General features: G+C 41.8%; 1 protein-coding gene across 1 annotated transcript in view; it reads left to right on the top strand.

Moving 5' to 3' along the window:
- Nucleotides 1–15050, top strand: part of slc6a2 (solute carrier family 6 member 2) — a 50374-nt gene that overhangs the window by 25860 nt on the left and 9464 nt on the right. Inside the window, exons 5-11 of the mRNA XM_080757190.1 lie at nucleotides 18–156; nucleotides 2259–2393; nucleotides 3403–3506; nucleotides 6744–6868; nucleotides 8972–9084; nucleotides 12603–12731; nucleotides 14935–15034. Of these exons, the coding sequence (XP_080613316.1) occupies nucleotides 18–156; nucleotides 2259–2393; nucleotides 3403–3506; nucleotides 6744–6868; nucleotides 8972–9084; nucleotides 12603–12731; nucleotides 14935–15034 (845 nt within the window). The remainder of the gene's footprint in view (nucleotides 1–17; nucleotides 157–2258; nucleotides 2394–3402; nucleotides 3507–6743; nucleotides 6869–8971; nucleotides 9085–12602; nucleotides 12732–14934; nucleotides 15035–15050) is intronic.

The raw sequence follows: 15050 nt of genomic DNA, 5'->3' as shown, positions 1-15050 counted from the left end.
TGCGTTTCCCTGTGCAGGCGTGGTGTGTTGCACCTCCATGAGAGCCGGGGCATCCATGACCTGGGACCTCCACGCTGGGAGCTCAGCCTGTGTCTGGTGGCGGTGGTCTTCATCCTGTATTTCAGCCTGTGGAAGGGAGTCAAGTCCTCGGGCAAGGTACTTTAAAGATGTGAATGTCCTGGTCTGAGCCCTGGTCTCCTGCGCAAGTGAAAGTGCTGATATCTTTTTACCACTGAGCTAAATAGAGCCTGCCTGGCTTGCTCGGGGCAAACTTTTATTTTAAAGCAGAAATAAGTAAGTAGCCTTGCCAAGCCATGAGGCCCATAGGGCAGGAGCCTATCTCCTGTTTCTGTAGCGTGAGGCACTGAGGCAGCTTGATGTACAAGTACACCCCCTGGACATGACGCTAGTATGTCGCAGGGACTTACCCCCGCCTCGGGTATGGGCACTGATGACGCGGAGGAGGGAACACGCCGCCAGTTCCCACAGCGTCCCCAGCGGGAATCGAACCCAGGACCTTCTAGCTGTGAGGCGACAGCACTACCAACTGTGCCACCGTGCCCCTTACTCCACTACATTTATTTGAAAACTTTAGTTATCAGTTAGTTTGTAGATTTTGATTATTACAAAACTTACATTAACCATTTCAGCTCTATACATTTTGTCCATTTGAAAATAGCCAATCTATAATCTCACATTGCGACTCTGAGCTTGTAGATCAGCATGGGGGGATGGACGGGGGGTGGGTATTTCTTTGCATGGTGCGACATAGTGAGCTTGTAGATCTGCATTGGGGATAACCTCGCGTCACCAGACTTTTGCACGGGAGGATGGACGGGGCGGTGGGTAGGGTACAGGGGTCTTCATGCTTATTTCTTTAGTTTGCATTGTGCAACATGGGGTAAACTTGGTAAAGCCACGTTGTGCTTAGAGGCGACTCTAAGCACACAGACAATGCACACAGAGCTGCTCAATGCCGAGATCAAAGTTGTAAAGTATAATGCGAAGTTGCGAACTAACCTACACAAGACCACCCCGACACGCATTGTCCAATTATTGGCCTTTCTCGGCATCGACAATACATTAGGCTTTAGAGTCAATAACGTGCTTTCAAATCAAATCAAAATGTGTTGCTGGTGCTATCGGTTCCCGTTTCAAACGCTTTTTTTCCCGCAAGACCAAACCGCACTTTGACTCTACTAATAACTTACACTGCCCGCCTCTCTGCTCATTCTGTCCGAATGAGGAGGCTCCTCTCACCTCTAAGCAACTGCACTGTGACCCCCTCTGTCAGAAGTGACAAACGCGAACATAATAAGCTTACTGAAACTAATTACTGCACAAGGTGCAATTGGTGCAATCAGGAGATTCAATTGGGAATCTATAGTTTAAATGCACAAATTAACAAGTAAAAAGAAAGAACAATTGGCTGGTTTTAAAGCAGCTACTGTCTCAACTCCTCCCTGCTCATGTGTTCCTAATCGTGATTCGTGGGGCACTGGAAGTCTCGTTTCCTCCACTCGCTTCCGGGCGGTGGATGATGGGGATCACTTTATCTCTGCGGTCTCCGAGGCTACTCTCTTCTAACCCGGCTACCTCTCCCCTCCGCCTAGCCCCCACGCGAGGGTCCTCTCCCAGCCCTGAGCCCTGTGTCCTTTTCCCACGGGAGAGATTTAGGGAGCGGACTGTCCGGCGCTCCGGCGAGAACCGAGTGTGGAAGTCCGCTGACTGTGGCAGTGTGAGCGAGTAACAATGGCGGACATTGCAAACAAAATCGAAACCTAGATCGAAACTGTACACTGAAGAGGGGGAGGGATTATTCAAAGTAGGGCGACAGCCCTGACGTAAATCGGAGGACCAAATCAGACAAAGCGTTTTTACATATAATTTACATTAAATCCCATTTAAATTGAGAAAGCCTGATTGTTAAAAAATTGATCTTTGTGGAGATAGGTTTTCTTTTTTTAGAAATTCATGTTATAGGTCCTTTAACTTCAACTCAAAACAGCAACGGGGTCGTGTCCAACCTAGACATAGGAATGTGTCTAAATGTCTCAATATAAGAGCATGAAGACCAAATAATACCACCCCAATTGTAGTCATATTGTAAAGTTATATTGTATTTACATACTCTACCATACAGACTGGACAGAATAATACCCCAATAAATTACATAGAGCTTTAGACTGATGTAGGACATACAGTTACTACAAGCTTATACTAATGAACTGTGTCTGCGTGTGTGCATGTGTGTTCAGGTGGTGTACATCACAGCCACCATGCCATACGTGGTGCTGTTTGTGCTGCTGATCAGAGGAATAACCCTCCCTGGGGCCATGAGCGGCATCAAGGCCTACCTCCATATCGACATCAGGATGCTCAACAACCCCAAGGTCTGATATAGCCCGCCACATGACAGCCATAGCATGAGCTGTCTGTCGCTATTCATAACATTGCCAGAGATGTGTTCTTTTTTTGTCTGGCATTATTTAAAAGTAGAACATTTTGTTTTAACTTTGTGCTGTTATTAATTATATAATGGTAGGTACTACCGTTTCTCGTATGGAGAAATCTTATTTTGAACGTTGCAAAAGAATTTAGAATGAAGTTGACCTCGACCCCCAATATAAATTGACCGCTACAATAAACTTAATAGAGACAATACACCATAAATAAATACTGAAACCAGATATAACCATTAGGGAAGGTGTATGTATGTACTATGTGTATTATATGTAATTATATGTAATATAAGTGGACCACAATGGAAACAAGCGAAGGCTTTTTTGTGTCTAAGTCCATTTGGCGTTTTTTTAAATGATGTCATTTTCTGTAATTTTCTTAAACTGCCAATAAAATATTCTATCTATCTATCTATCTATGTAAACTCTTCATTTCAATTTTCCAGCCATTCAGTTTTTTTATAATTTGAGGACCCCCCAAAATAATTTGGAACAATGATCTGGTGCCACCCACTTATAAAACAAATATGGGTAAATTCACCTTCTGCAGCACTGCTAATCAGGTGTGGAATGCCCTGCCCCCTTCTCTTAAAACAAACAAATCACTCGCTTCCTTTAAAACAGGCCTAAAATGTCACCTGTCAGCAGGTCAGAGGGAGAGGAGGTGATCGATTGTTGTTTTCGATTATTGTTCACGCACGCATGAAATCCTTTTGGACCGTAACTTGTGCTATTTGCATTTTTATATTGTCTAATAAAATATTCAATCAATCAATCTATACCAGGCCCTCTCCTTTTTACCTTCTACACCAAATCTCTTCGGTGGAAGAAGATAAGGGCACTAGGGTTCATATGGTTAAGCTATAGCTGCAGATCAGAGTTTGTATGTAAGCATTGATCTGAAATCAGAAGCAGTTAACCCTGTGATCCTGCCTTGTAGGTGTGGATTGAAGCTGCCACTCAGATCTTCTACTCGCTGGGGGCAGGATTTGGCGTGCTCATAGCATTCGCCAGCTACAACAAATTTGACAACAACTGCTACAGGTATGACATTCTGCTGTTAAATATCTGCTTTCACTATCATTAAGAGCCCACAATAGGCCCTGTAGCCACATTTAGCCTTGTGTTGTTATCAATACTGTCCCTCCTTTCCTATGTTAACGGGATTATGCAGCAGACAGAGGTGATGTTAATCAATCCAGCTCACCCCTCTGGACCGGTGCCGGATACAGATAAGGATAAAGTCCAGGCAGGGTTGCCAGATACTAGCCCAGGGCTGTGGGTTCTGTCTACATACTCCTTTCCTTAAGAGAGAGCAGGCTTGGAGGTGGAGAGCTTCTTTTCCACATCTGTTGGTTTGCGTGGCATCTGTAGCAGTCTGACCTAGCCAGTAGCCACATAGAAAAATATGTAACATTTAACAGTGGAAGAAGTTTTGTGGATTTTTCAAGCTTTCCAGGTTAATGTGTTTGCTGTGGTATACAGGTTTTACGGCATGGCTCCTCAGAGCAAGCTAATCGTTGGTAACGTGTTTATTGCCAGGGATTTTAAAGAGTCTCTGCCACAACTGCGAAGGCTCGCTCACCCTTAGTTTTTAGCCTAGATTTTGGGACAGTAAGAAGGCCTTGCTTGATTAGAAGACCTGAGCGATCTGAGCTTTATTGTCACATCACAGGTTTACAGAAGTAAAGAAGTGGGTGAAACGAGGGCCTGTACTGTACTGTATGCAACATTTATACTCTCTACCTGGCAGCAGAACAAAACAAAAAGCCACCTTATTAGCATTTGAATGAATACCTGTTCACCCACCACCTCAGTGGCCCAAGCGCCCCCCACCCATCCGTAAAGGTGTGTGACTACGTGACAAAATGACCAGGGGGAGGGGATCTTCAGCCTTTATTTCAGTGGGTGCTTATTAGCTTATTATTTTGCCAGTGGGTGCTTAAGCTACCAGGTACTCCCGGAGATGACGCCGTTGTCTCCATGGATGCTAAATCCCTAAACCCCATTCTCTGAACCAAATGGTCACTAACCTACAGTAAATCCATGTGTCATGTCCATCACTGTTTTGGCAAAACCATAATCCCTGTTCAGGTAGTTAAACACAATTAATAAATCGTCTCCACTCTTTCTGTAAAACTCTCAATCGCTAGACACATTTCACACTCATGTATATTATGTACTTGTCATGACAAAAGTTAAACACAACTACAACACCTGTTTCTAGTTATTATGTGGAAACTATAGTAAAATACGCACACCACTCAGTGGAGGTGCTGGGTTCAAAGGTGACATCAGGAAAAGAGAAGAGAACCCGCTCATCTGCTCAAATCAGCTCATCAGCCAAGGCTCTTCATCTGGTCAAACTCAGTTATTATAGTTATTATGTGACCATACCTAATTGGAAATAATTCAGTATAAGCCATTGAGAGTACACATGTTGCACAACAATGGGTGCAAAAAAAACCCATAGAGGCAGAGGAGGAAGGAGATTTTAATTTATTTTAAGGATTCTGAGTGAGCAGCAGGACCATCTTCAGGCAGTGCATACTGTCCACGTAACATCAGTGGATCAACATCAAACAGAGATTCATATGTGTGTGTGTGTGTGTGTGTGTGTGTGTGTGTGTGTGTGTGTGTGTGTGTGTGCGCGTGCGCGTGCGTGCGTGCGTGCGTGCGTGCGTGCGTGCGTGCGTGCGTGCGTGTGCTGGGGGGAGGGAGGGGTATCTATTACTGGAACCTACCAGGAACGATTACCGTAGGCCTCTGGAAAGGACTGGAGACATATTGTAGGTGTGGATCTGGCCATGGGACAGCATATTCACTGTGATCAGAACGTCCTCTGGCTGAACCAACGCAAAGATATGATGCTGAATGAATCTGTCATTCACTTGGATTTTGCAGTTGAACAATATTTTTGAGTGTGCTTCATGTGATTTTCATTTAGAGTTTGTTGTTCATAAAAAAAATGTATGCAAGTGCTGAATATACAGGCATAGGCATATCAGTATCAGTAAGTGATGAATATACAGGCATATCAGTAAAGCCAGACGGTTCAGCTAACCGTCCGGGCCTTAATCCAGACATGTAAGGCATACAATAATATACAGTAATATACAAGACATCATCAACATTAGTATTGGGAAATGCTTCAGGCAGTTTCTGGCTGGACTTGCCCCCTAATCCAACCCTGGTGCTAAACAGGGAGGCATTGGGTAGTACTATTTGTATAGTATTTCCGCATGACTGGGCCAGGGATTGAACACAGACCTCCCAATCTCAGGGTGGAAAACCGTATGACAAGTTCACATTTTTTCCAGTTCAAATATGCTGCCAAGCTATGGGGAAACTTTAACAGGAAAACGGTATGGCATCTTTTGGAAACCCGGGACTACAGCTTTGCACAGAGCAACTGAATAATGACAAGACTAAACTCAGGCTGTGTCCAGCTATACCAAGTAGGAGAAAAAACAACACACACCTCATTAAAGGACCACTTCACCACTTTTCAACCTATTTTCTAGTTCAGAAACCCGTCCACCTTGTTTTTAAACAAGATATATATATTACAATTTGTATTATCTTGAGAATGATGGCTTCTATTTTTGCATTGCAACTTTTCAGGAATAGAAAGCCTGCACTTTCTATTAGAAAGCCTGCACTTTCTATTAGCTTGGATTCCCCATCGATGATGTCACTGATGAATGGGTTTCTGAGCTGCCCACAGCCCTGAGCCCTCCTATGAGACACAGACTGAGTAGAAATAAATGGTGCTATTTTATAAAGATTATTAGTGAGGAGCAATTATATGAAGATAGGTTGAAAAGTGGTGAAGTGGTCCTTTAAGCATTCAAGATGGAAATATGCAATGCTTTGGCTGAAATTCAATGTGATACTATATGTATGTGATAGTGTCAGAGCAGTAGCTGTTAGAGTGTAATCATCGTTAGTAGTCAGATATACATGAAGTGTTAATGCCTGTATAGCCTTGGAGACCACAGGGGGTTTGTTTAATGCCTGTATGACAGCCTATGTAGCTGTTACTGAAGACCTGAACCCATGTTGTTCAGTCTCTCTGTGTTATGGAAACTTCAAGCTTTAAAGTATGGGATTCTCTTTGTGTGTGTGTGTGTGTGTGTGTGTGTGTGTGTGTGTGTGTGTGTGTGTGTGTGTGTGTGTGTGTGTGTGTGTGTGTGTGTGTGTGTGTGTGTGTGTGTGTGTGTGTGTGTGTGTGTGTGTGTGTGTGTGTGTGTGTGCGCACGCACTGTTTTCTTCCTGCAGGGATGCTCTGCTGACCAGCACGATAAACTGTGTGACCAGTTTCTTCTCTGGGTTTGCCATCTTCTCTGTACTGGGCTACATGGCTCAAAAACATGGTGTGAATATAGAGGATGTGGCAACTGAGGGTAAGTGTTACTGTTAGCCTATATATAACCTTAAGCCTAAATGTATGATAAATCACACTACACAAATACAACCATGAGTCCCAGACTCCCATCCACCACCACATCAGGGTGCATACGTTTGTTAGACCGGAAAGGACATTGAATGTTGCCCAACAGACGCTCTGCGGCTCCCAGCCTGTGGAGTGATGCGATCAATAAATCTCGTCCTTTTATTAATCTCCGTCCTGAGCGCTGGGTGTTACTATTTGATAGGACTCTGTTTATGCCACTCAGGGTGTTAACAATATCGTTAGAATTCAGAAAAGTAGCAATATTCCAACATATTTTCTTTACCATAGAAATATGCTTATTATTTTTGTCCTTCCCTTGCCCCTTTATTAAACATTTTAACATTGTGGCTCTGTAAGAGGCGAGACGTCTACAAATGGGTCTCTGTGTCTTGTCTGATTGCCCGGGGCTAATCTTGCAAACCACTGGACTGATCAGCACCAAGTGTTCTGTGTATACCTTTTCTTTTGGCTTTGTATGTGCCGCCCATGACATGTGTGTGGCCAAGTCTTTTGACTTTTTACACATCTGCAAAGTTGTCTGGATTATTATTATTATTGTTATTATTATTATTATTAGTAGTAGTAGTAGTATTATTGCTGTGCTTCACAGAATAATCTTCTATATATCTTCTATAATATTGAAAGGACACTTCATTATAACTGCAAGTCATAATACGAGGAACTGCACCCCCGGCTATTAACCCATGGATCCCCAGAAGAAATGATATACAGTGTACATGACCTTTGGTGTCCTCAGTGGATGCATTATGTGCATGAATGAACACAATAGAAGCACACACACCCAGACACAGCTGGTCTCCTGTCTGTGTAGTTATACATGTTACCATACACTGTATGTATGGTAAAACAATGCAAGGTTAATGAGGAACAAGCTGAAAAGATCAAACGCACAAGAAATTGTTGACAGAATCGTCTCTACTGAGTCCAATATGACTACATTTACACTGCAGGGGAGACTGGCACTGATATACAGTACAGACAATTGGCTTATTCATATACTATGATGATGTATTTCCTCCTCTTTTATTACTTACCCCCACCCACCCGCACCTACACACACACAGACACACACAGACACACACACACACACACACACACACACACACACACACACACACACACACACAATTTCACAACTAACAGCAATTTGCGTGCGTGCGTCTGTGTGTGTGTGTGTGTGTGTGTGTGCGTGCGTGTGCATGTGTGCGTGCGCGCGCCTGTCACAATTATGACATGATGATTGTAATTACTTTTTGGCTTTTTGCACAATTGTCATAATTCCTCCGATGTTCCTATTCTCCCGGCCAAGGATGTGAATAAGATTGTATTTTCAGTGAACCTGTCTATTACTTCATACTGTCCCCTCCATTTGTCTGTATTTTCTTTCCTTTTATACGATTCAGCAGTGTACAAAATGTCCTTTCCAGCAAACCACTTTCAACCTTGCCGCGTCTCTATTTTGGACATAGATTCACTATTTTTGCATAAAAAGTCACTGACTGTGGGGGGGGTGGAACACGTGTGTCGAATTTGAAGACGGTGGGGCGAACAGTTGTCGAGTTACGTGGATTACAACAGTACACACACACACACACACACACAGACAAAGACTATAAAAGAGGTGCATTTATAGTTAGATATGACTGTCATTGACTTGCCTGACAAAACAAACACCTATAGTTGAAAAGTCCATGCTAAATGTTTCCTATTTTGTGCAGTGCTCTTTCCTTTCCCACCTAACATGTCTCTCTTATCTGTGTTCACGTCTCTCCCAAAACCTGGTGGGATGAGGAGGTCAGAGGAAGTACAAGAACTCTGTTTTTGCTCTGACATCCTGGCTAACAATGCACTTTTTATACGGGTGTTTACATACAGTGTTCAATAAGAAATACTGATGTGACGTGTATATACTGTGTGTTTATAAAGTTATAAATGTATATACTGTATGTCTGCATTATGTTCCCATGCGCGCTTGTGTGTGTGTGTGTGTGTGTGTGTGTGTGTGTGTGTGTGTGTGTGTGTGTGTGTGTAGGGCCAGGACTGGTGTTTATCATCTACCCTGAAGCCATTTCAACGCTGCCAGGCTCTACATTTTGGGCCATCGTGTTTTTCATCATGCTACTCACGCTGGGCATAGACAGCTCGGTGAGTTCACACCAGCTGCCCGCAACAACGCACGCTAATGCATTAGTATTACAAATATTATAAAATATATGCATAACAAATTATAGCTTTCTCAGCCTCTCTCTGACCTTTTCTGATAATAAAAAGAAAAACACAGATAAGGCTTCCGTGCACATAAAACAGAAACCAAGTTTCCATGTGGCGAGGTTGAATGCTGTCCCAAGCCAGCCTTGCTCTTGCACAATAAACCCCTAAAAGAAATAGCTGGAAGCAATATGAACTGACACTTTCTGACACTGACAATTTCTCAGAAATACTGTATGCTTTTGTTTACATGGCATGTCAGTGTTGACACTGCATGCATTTTCTAGCTGCCAAAGAGCTTCTGCTTGCAGACAGACAGATGTAGCTTTTGTGCACCGCTCCGAGTGCTTTTCAGACAGCTTCCCTGGGGACCTACATGACTAGTTTTCTTCTGGTATGTAATTGCATTCATCCAGTGTTGCGCATCCGTGCCAGACCCTGATTAGACAGATACAGTGAAAATTGCCAGTTGTCTTGGGTTATAGGAACCACTGTCTATTGACTCGTCACCTCAGTTGACCTCATGTCGTAGAAATTTAAGAAATATGATACCCAAACGATCTCATCAGATTTGTGTATTCAGACATACTGTAGTCGACCAATCTGCGAATGCTAAGTAGTAGAAAGTAGAAAAGTAGATGGGCATGGCTATCTTGGATCACGGGTCATTGCCTGTTTACAGGCCACATAGCAATCCAGAGCTAATCATAATGTACCTTACGTACAGGACCTAACTTAAAGGTCGTATAGACACCTTTTTAAGTCAAAAAATGAAATATATATATCTAAATCTATATTTTTGGCCTTTCTTCCCCTCTATCCTCCCCTATATATTATTATGCTGAGGTGTAACAGCACACTCTCCCTTTGGCTCCCTCTGTGTGTTTATATCCACTAGTGTTAACTGCTGGGACGCCGGTTTTAGCCAATAGCAGCGTGAGGGTGTGTGTTCAATCCAGCAGTTTTATAATGAAAATGCAATGCAATTGCAATGTATAATATATATTTCCCCATAGTGGGGTAGCGCCTGGTCTGAGTGGTATGAAATCCAGCAGCAGTAAGCAGCAGTAAGAACCCCCACAAAATCTCCATCAATATCGTTCATGTGAAGTGGGTTGTATGTGCTTATTTGTTGAAATGGTGGGAGTCACCACCGCGGCGACTGCGGCTGCCTGATTCTGTTTGGAAACATCACTCACTTCTGTGTACAAACACTAGAAGTTGTCTGTATCTCCTTTAACGCTCCGAATGCGAGAACCGGTTTTCTACGTGGTTCAAATCCCAACAGTCCAATGCGGGACACGTAGATCTCCGTTTAGCGCATGTTTTTATTGATTACTTTCAATCGCCTTTGTACACACCCGGACAATAGATCAAGCATCACGGATTGTATCGTCCCTCGGCGAACTCGGTGAAAACGGTCCCTAACTAGGCTTTCTGTTCAAGAAGAGCACGTTACTACAAAAGCAGGTGTTACATAAAGGTAAATATCTCCAGAATGGAAGATTGTAAAATTCGGCCTTGGAAAAGGTTGGTCGTCCAATGCTATCAGCGTAGCGTCAGAAGCAGTGTTGGGTGTAACGGCGCTATTAATAACGACGTTATGTAACGGACTACTTTTATTGATAACGGAATAAACTAACTAGTTAGTTTTGCAATTTAGTAGTTAGTTACCTAGTTACTTTTCCAAAAAAGTAATCCCGTTATTATAATGTGTCCCTGTTCATTCTGTTGGCAAGATTTAAAAATAATAAAGCCCCGACTGCCTGCGGAGTTTATTTCTCCTGCCTTCTGTGTGATTTATCCTTCCAAGCCCACTATACCATGTACTATACATCCTGCGTCTACTACATCCTGTAGTTCACTTAAGAAATAAAAGTATTGTTACAAGTAGCTTTTATTTTGAAGAGGAAGTTGTTTCGGTTGTAGCCAGCTACCATGACAGTGGTAGTGGTGCCGGGTGGTAGTGGAATAATAATAACAACATGCTTTTAGCCAAAGTTTATAAAAACCGCATGCGTCTATGACTTAAACAATGTAGGCTAAACACTTTGGAATTACGTTAAACATGCAGTATATCCTCCGTGGCGGCGTCATTAGGTGTGTACTAGTTTATGAATTGTTAAGTTTCATAGTATCATTCATCATCATCAGGCTGTTGTTGAAGCCCCCCAAAATGAACAGGTTACAGCCTACAGGATTCTCATTCTGTTACTGTCACTGCCTGCAAGGATGGCCGCCATGCCATTTCTTATAAACTATCTAATTCATACGTGGGTCGTCTTGGGTCCACGTGGAGTTGTTGTTATTGTTGTTCATGCGCCACGGTGCGCGGCGTGGAGAGGGCATCAGAGCGCAGCACAACAGCCTAGTATGGTATTGTCTGTACTCTCTGCACTATAGCTCTTTCTGTCCAGTCCTACGTGTATAGGCTGGCTATTGTGGCGACTTATATTCGTTATCGTTAATAAAGAGAGAGCTATAAAGGGGATATTGTCTATGGTCAGTTCATGGTGTGTATCATTCTCGTTTTTAACCGGGCCGTGATAATGCGGCGCATTGACGGTAGGCAGTAGCCTAATACAATGTAACCAACTTGCGCAAGCATAAAGAAATGGGTTTTAATTGTCTGGTAACGGAAAATAACGGAAAATAATCTAACATGTTACTTTTCTCAGAAGGTAATCTGTAACGGTAAGGGGTTCTTTTTATGGGCAGTAATCCAGTAACCTAACGACGTTACTTTAGAAAGTAACGATGCCCAACACTGGTCAGAAGTAATCAGGCTGCGGTAATCGTTAGCACGCGTTGTGTTAAGACGTAGTGAAATGAACAATACGTTTTTCACACTTTTAGAGCACATCCGTGGTCATACCTAACAATAGATGCCAAAACAATGGGAACATTTCCATGTGTGTGTATTTTATATCAAAAGTCCATAAAAAGCCAATTATAATTACTTCCTTTGAACGAAAACGTGCTGCATGGTGACGAACGCAGCCAAGCCCCGTGACTATAAATTATGGATTTCATTCACTTATTCCCATATCTGCACGTTCCTCCAAACGATTTTGATTACAGAACTACTCCGATTTTAATGTCATTCAAGATGACATCCAGACAGTGTATTACTCATTTTAAACGTAATCAACACGCTGAAATATATATCTGAAAACACATGTTAGAAATAAGCCACGTACGTACTGTAGTAGCAAACATGCTTGGCTCGCTGTCTATCTCTCCCTTGTAAAAAAGCAGACTGTCACTGCACCCGTGTCTAGCGCAGCTACTAATGTGCCATAGCCTGAAGGGATGTGACGCTCTGATTGGTTTAGAAACATCCAGGCTTCTGTTTCAGAAATAAAAAGCCAGCTTTATTGATTACAGAAAATGTGAAGCTAAATTCTGTTTTTGTGGGGTGTGTGCGTGTGTTATGTGCGTGTGTTCTAACCCAGATGGGCGGCATGGAGGCGGTGATCACAGGCCTCGCAGATGACTTTAAGATCCTAAAGAGGCACAGAAAGCTGTTCACGTTCGCGACGGCCTTCGGAACATTCCTGGTCGCTCTCCTCTGCATCACTAATGTCAGTCTCTCTCGCCTTCTTCTCACTTTTTTTTGTTTTCACAGATTTCATGTCATATCAGTCCTCTCAAGGTTTTTGGAAGTGATCTCATCTGGCAATAGTGTAGCTTGTGCACAACCCATTTTAACCACTGTATATAAAACAATACAAATAAAAACACGTTAATAAAATGTCACAATCTTTCACTATCTTTCAAAAATGAAAAGCTAATCTGAATCTGAACTCACCTCTCCACCTCAACCCCTAGCACTAATATTAACAGCTCCATAATGCAAATGTAATGCAAATTGGTGAAGTCAATGTTAGTCCTTTTATATGAGAAATGTTAGACATCGTGTATCTGAGAGGTCACATGATCCCAAATTTGGAATTTGCCATATAGTAGCCTACATAATGCCATTGAGGGTGATAACACAGACTAATTTAAACTTTACTTGTTTTTCACTCTTTCATTGTATTCTTCTTTATTTCAAGTTAAACTTCTCATGCTTTTAAAGTTGTATTCCTCTCAAATGCTTTACTTCCAAAATACATTAATGTTATAAAGATGCATTCCACTCAAACATTAAATCTTTTTATACTTTGCACAGTAACTTCCACTAACTTTCTACTAAGCAAATGTATGCTTCTCTACTCAATAACCAAGTCTATTTAAACTGTTTGTACATTTAAAGTTATTTTCTACTGTATTTCGGTTTCCATCAAACCCACACAGTTTCCCTGGAACAGCTTTTTCATTTAATAAAAGAAACTTAACAGGCACAGCTGTCTATTGTTACAGACAAGAAGTAATCAAATATTACAAAAGATATTTTGTCCTTTTATTTCTAGCCTATTCTAGAAGTAAATTATTTTATAATGTGAATCACCCATTGTCAAAAGCAGTGCCTGGAGAAGAGCATATTGAGTCTGCTGTGTTGTCTTGATCCTACAGACCAGAAAATGAGTTGAAACAGAATTCCCCCAAGACTGTGGTTTGCAACATTATAAAACTGGACAGTCCACATCAAATGCCAAGCTGGAACCAAATGCCCTTTTCACAGCAACAACTCTCGTCATGTCACGTTAACCTACTTCCTTGATGTATCTCGCTTTGTTTATATTATACATAAATTGTATAATCTTATAATGCACACATGCACACAGACGTTCAGATGACAGCTGTTGTTAGAGGTTGATGCATTTACAACAATTCTATGCTTTTGTTTAAAAATGTATTCACAAAATACAGACTCAAAAGATGCATGTATTTTTTATTGACACTTGGGCTATTCATTTAGGATAGATGATTTAAATATATTGTTGCCACTATAAGGACAGACAAACAGACATCTCACACACACATCTCTAGGCTGTGTGTGCATTTGTGTGTGTATTTGTCTAGACAGGAGAGAGAAGATGTGTGCACGGGAAAGTGAGAGAGGCTACAACCTTTATTTCCTGTTTTTTTTTAATGCAGTACCATCACCGTACATGTGAGTGAGGGACAACCTGTTCATGCATAAGGTTACATTTATATGAGCAACTTGTTGCACTGCAATTCCACAAGGCTTTAGTTAGAGTACCAATTCCCTTTAAAAAAAACGGTGGAAGTAGTCTAAAAACAATCCAGTTCATCATGGTCTATCAAATTTAGGATTCAATTGATGCTTTGTAAGAAAGCGGATGTCTCTTTTATCTCCTCTGTATAGTCAGTCGTTAATGTATTCACATGGTATTGGTACCTGATTCATTACAGGGGTTTTCATTGTATGCTTTTAGAGAGGTTACTGTAAGTTGCCCATTCATAAGGTTTTTTTTTGTTTTGAGCTGAATAAATTAGAGAAAAGTATCCAACTGCATAGTTCTGAATGTTAATTTATGTACAATGGATACTGTATAAATGGACCTGTGTCCATGCATTTTACAATCTTTATTATATCTCCAGTGCAAACATCTTGCTGCGACTAACATGTCAACATTGCCAATAACATATTTGCATTTTGTAATATCTCACAGAAAACCCTACAGGTATATAGTTTGTGGCCTATTATTTATATAGGCCTATTAGCCTATAACATGGACGCTAGGATTCATGTGATTAACATCAGACTTTCAAATGTTTTTTGTACACTTTCGCCCTCTCTTTGACATTTTCCTCTTTAACTCTCTCTCTCTCTCTCTCTCTCTCTGTGTATCTCCCCTTCTCTATCACTCTGTACAGGGGGGTATCTATGTACTGACTCTGCTAGACAACTATGCAGCGGGTACATCCATACTGTTTGGCGTATTGATTGAGGCCATTGGAGTATCCTGGTTTTACGGTAAGAAATTCCACTC

This window comes from Protomyctophum bolini, assembly GCF_963924005.1.
Source record: "Protomyctophum bolini genome assembly, chromosome: 1".
Lineage (NCBI taxonomy): Eukaryota > Metazoa > Chordata > Actinopteri > Myctophiformes > Myctophidae > Protomyctophum > Protomyctophum bolini.
Note: the sequence above shows the minus strand (reverse complement) of the source record. Positions and strands in the feature narration are given on the sequence as shown.